General features: G+C 54.7%; 1 protein-coding gene across 1 annotated transcript; it reads right to left on the minus strand.

The window, feature by feature from the left end:
* Nucleotides 1-333: 333 nt before the first annotated feature.
* Nucleotides 334-1,092, minus strand: LOC132904168 (uncharacterized). Its single transcript, XM_060954084.1, has one exon. It carries the CDS (start codon nucleotides 1,090-1,092, stop codon nucleotides 334-336), a length of 759 nt encoding a protein of 252 aa, XP_060810067.1.
* Between the last annotated feature and the right edge of the window lie 2,441 nt (nucleotides 1,093-3,533).

The raw sequence follows: 3,533 nt of genomic DNA on the forward strand, positions 1-3,533 counted from the left end.
TCAGGACCAGCGCCTCGACCTGGGTCAGGAATGACTCGAACTCGTTGAGCGGACGGTTGGGCGAGAAATAAACTCCAACCACAACCAAGTCACCCAGACGAGCCGAGACCACTCCATGACCTCGCACGACACATGTAGGAGGCGAAGAGCTCGCTGAAGACACGATTGCCACCGCACTGTCTTCGTCCCGCACCCAGTTATCCCAGGGCGGGACAAAGTACGGCTCAGAGACCCGCGCCACGTCTATCAACCACTGCGCCATGCTCTGACACAACAGGTCCTGTGCACTAGTGCAGTGGTTGATATTCGCCTGGAGAACTTTGAGGGCCATAATTATTTAGAGGCCCCCGTTTCCATCGCCTCGGCGCTCTGAGCCGCACGAGAAGGCTGCGTCTGGGCTGTAGCCGCGGACGCACCCCGCTTCCCACCTCTCCTTCTTTTTTTATTTTGGCGCGTGCTGGAGCACGCCTTGCTCCCCACGCGGTGCCCCGTCGGCTTGCCTGCCCCCGCGCACAAGATGCACTTGGGGGCGGCGTTGCACGCCGCGGCCTTGTGACCTGGCTCGCCACACCTGAAGCACAGCAGGCTCCTGTAGGACTCGGCAGTGCACCGCTGCGAGACATGACCCGTCTCTTGGCAGCGGAAGCACTGCATGGGCCTAGCCGGCAGCAGTTTTACCTGCGCCGAAACCCATCCGACTAGGAGCCTGGTGCCGTTGGCGGTCAGCCGTTTGGCCGCCGCGATGGGACACCTGACAAAAGCGGTACGAACGCCCGTGCGGTCCTCCCGAATGTCCCCGACCCGGATTTCGGATTCGGGGCATTGACCAGCCCGGGCGATTGCACCACACACCACAGCTGGGGTGGCAGAGTCGCACAGCTCCAGCACACGCAAATCGGCGTATTTCTGAGGCCTGGATACTTCCGCTACCTGGGGATCCAGGACCTCTTTTAATTTAGACGCCAGGAGGTTGGCCTTTGTGTCCTCGGTACCCGCGATTTCTAAAATGCAGGTGCCGGTTGCCACCTTTTTAAATTTGACCCCGGGTATACCCAGGGCGCCGAGGTCCACTTTACCCATGGCCAGATCCATGATCGGACCAAAGGTCGCTCCACTCTTTTCCGCGTCCGGCTGCAGCTTGATCACAACCGCAGCCGACCGCGGAGGGCGGAGTTTGGGCGGTTGTGGACCCTTCTCTATTTTAGCCGCAGCCTAGTTACCCCAGGGTGGGGTAGCGGCAGCGGCAGACTTCCTCCTGGCGTCCCTCTCCGGCACCTTTTTCTAGGGCTCTTTACTTGGCCCAGGAGCCGGAGGCAGAGCGGGTGGCCGTGACGCCGGCGCGGCGCAGCCGTTACGGCTGCGTAAGATGGCGAGTTGGCCGACCTCGGTGACGACAGTGGTGAAGTCGCCAACGGTACTGGCTCAGGCGCCGTAGGGGCAGAATTCCCTTTCTTGCCCTTTCCCTTCCTACCCTGTTTGCCTTTGCCCTTTCTGGGCTTAGGTTCAGGGTTCGGTTGGGGGGGCGCCTTCCGCCACACGGCCGTACGGCTTGCCGGCGCCGGCACCGGCACCTCCTCCACATCGGTGTCTGACTCCGAGATCATGTCGACCACCGAGGCAGTCAACCTCTCATCCGTCGTCTGGTTTGCCGGCGTACGGCGTTTATCGGCCGCCAGTGCGGGCCGCATGCGTTTCTCCGGCAGGAGACGGTCCTGGAGGCCCTCAAAACGGGCGTCCAGCACAGGACCCATTGTGGTTAGAATAAGGCGCTGCAGCACCTCAGTCTCCTCTTGCCGGAATTCCATCAGAGGGGCAGGCGCAAGGGCCGCCCGCTCAGGACGCTCACTATTAATAGCAGCTCTGAGCTGCACCACTTCTTTCTCAAGTGAAGAGACCTTTGCTTCCATGCGCTCGCATATTACGCGCAGGCGCTCAGCCTCCCCACCTGTCGACCCAGAGCTCAGAGCCGACATGACCTTCTCTAGGGACGCTGCAGCGTCCTTCAGGCCCTTTTGAAAGGTACCCTTGAGGTTCCCTGAATGGGCCGCAATTTCCCGAATAATTTTTAAATTCGTTGCGGCCTGGTCCCCAAGGGTGGCCTTGTCTGCGGGCAATGTCGCCTGCAGCGTCTCCGCCTTTTTGGCCATCTCGGCCACGACCTTTTCGGCCTCGTCGCGCTTTGCCGCCACTAACTCCCGACGGGCGTCAGCGGACAAAGTCGACTTCGGCCGACCACCTTTTTTGGCCGCTTATGGCGTAGGCCTTCATAATTGGCGCCTTGGGCGCTTTCGGTGCCGGCACTTTTGCACTGGCACAGTCCTCCCCCTCACGGCCCCTTTTTGGAGCCCGCTGTCGGGGTTGCTCCTCCAATAAACTTTCTACGCTCACCCATTCCGCATCGCAGAGTGAGCCAGCCTCTGGCTGCGACGTCAAGATTGAGGGACTTACGTCCCTATGTCGGTTCTTGTCCCCCCCAGATACGGTGGGGCAGCCCGCGCCCGAGGACGCGCGGGGAGGGATTCTCCGACCGCGGGGCGGCCGGTACCCTCCTGGGGTAATGTAGTCTTTAGAAGCGACATTTCATTTTTTTTTCCTTTTTTACAAGGGTTTGGTCAGACGGGGGCGTAGGGTGAAAATTTGTATTTTTTAGGTTTGTATATTTTGTTACAAGTTAAAGTTATTAAGTTAGGCGATGTGCTAGCAACCTGCTTGATTTGAATCTCAATCCTATCATTAAGCCAAATAGCTGAACATGGCATATCAGTCTTTTCAAGACTATTGGCTCTGTCTATCTCACAAGGGATATAGATGTGACCATATGTATGTAAGTATATAAATATAATTTTAAATTTAAACTATTGAGAAAAGTAAATTTTAAATTAAACCCCTTAAAATGTAATTTTCTACAGATGGAACTACTTTATTTGGGACATGTTGCAACTCCAGAAGGTATCAAGCCAATCCCAAAGAAAATCATGGCAATAAAAAATTACCCAACACCAAAATAAAAATATTTTCGACGGTATATCAGTGATCGCATGTTCGAGTGACCGCCTAGTATGTATAAAAGTGCATATAGCGGGTCGGTCGATATTATTCTTCTTTGTGTATATGCCAACTGACTTGCAAGATAATGTAGTGGATTTTATGCAGTGTCTAAGTGAAATGGTGGCTATTATAGAAAATAGCAATGTGGAATCAGTGTACATGCTCGGTGACTTCAATGCGCCTCCGGGTGAGCGGTTTTTGGAAGAGAATTACAATAATTCTGTAGTGAGCAAATGTGGAAATGTGCGGACATGTTATACCTAAGTACTCTGTTAAGTTTCACATCACAACATTCCCTTATCACGATGTTCCTTATCCGGTCACTCAATTTCACACCCAACATACTCCTTAACGCTCTCATTTCCACTGCATTTATTCTGCTTTCGTGCTTCTTTTGCCATACCCAACTTTCACTCCCATACATTAATGTCGGGACCAACACGCCCCTATGCACAGTCAGTCGAGCCTTTTTGGATAGTTTTTGA

The sequence above is a fragment of the Amyelois transitella genome, chromosome W (genome assembly GCF_032362555.1).
Source record: "Amyelois transitella isolate CPQ chromosome W, ilAmyTran1.1, whole genome shotgun sequence".
Classification (NCBI taxonomy): Eukaryota; Metazoa; Arthropoda; class Insecta; order Lepidoptera; family Pyralidae; genus Amyelois; species Amyelois transitella.

Excerpts from the sequence above, each read along its gene's own strand:
- LOC132904168 (XM_060954084.1), bottom strand. The coding sequence starts at position 1,092 with ATGGATCTGGCCATGGGTAAAGTGGACCTCGGCGCCCTGGGTATACCC.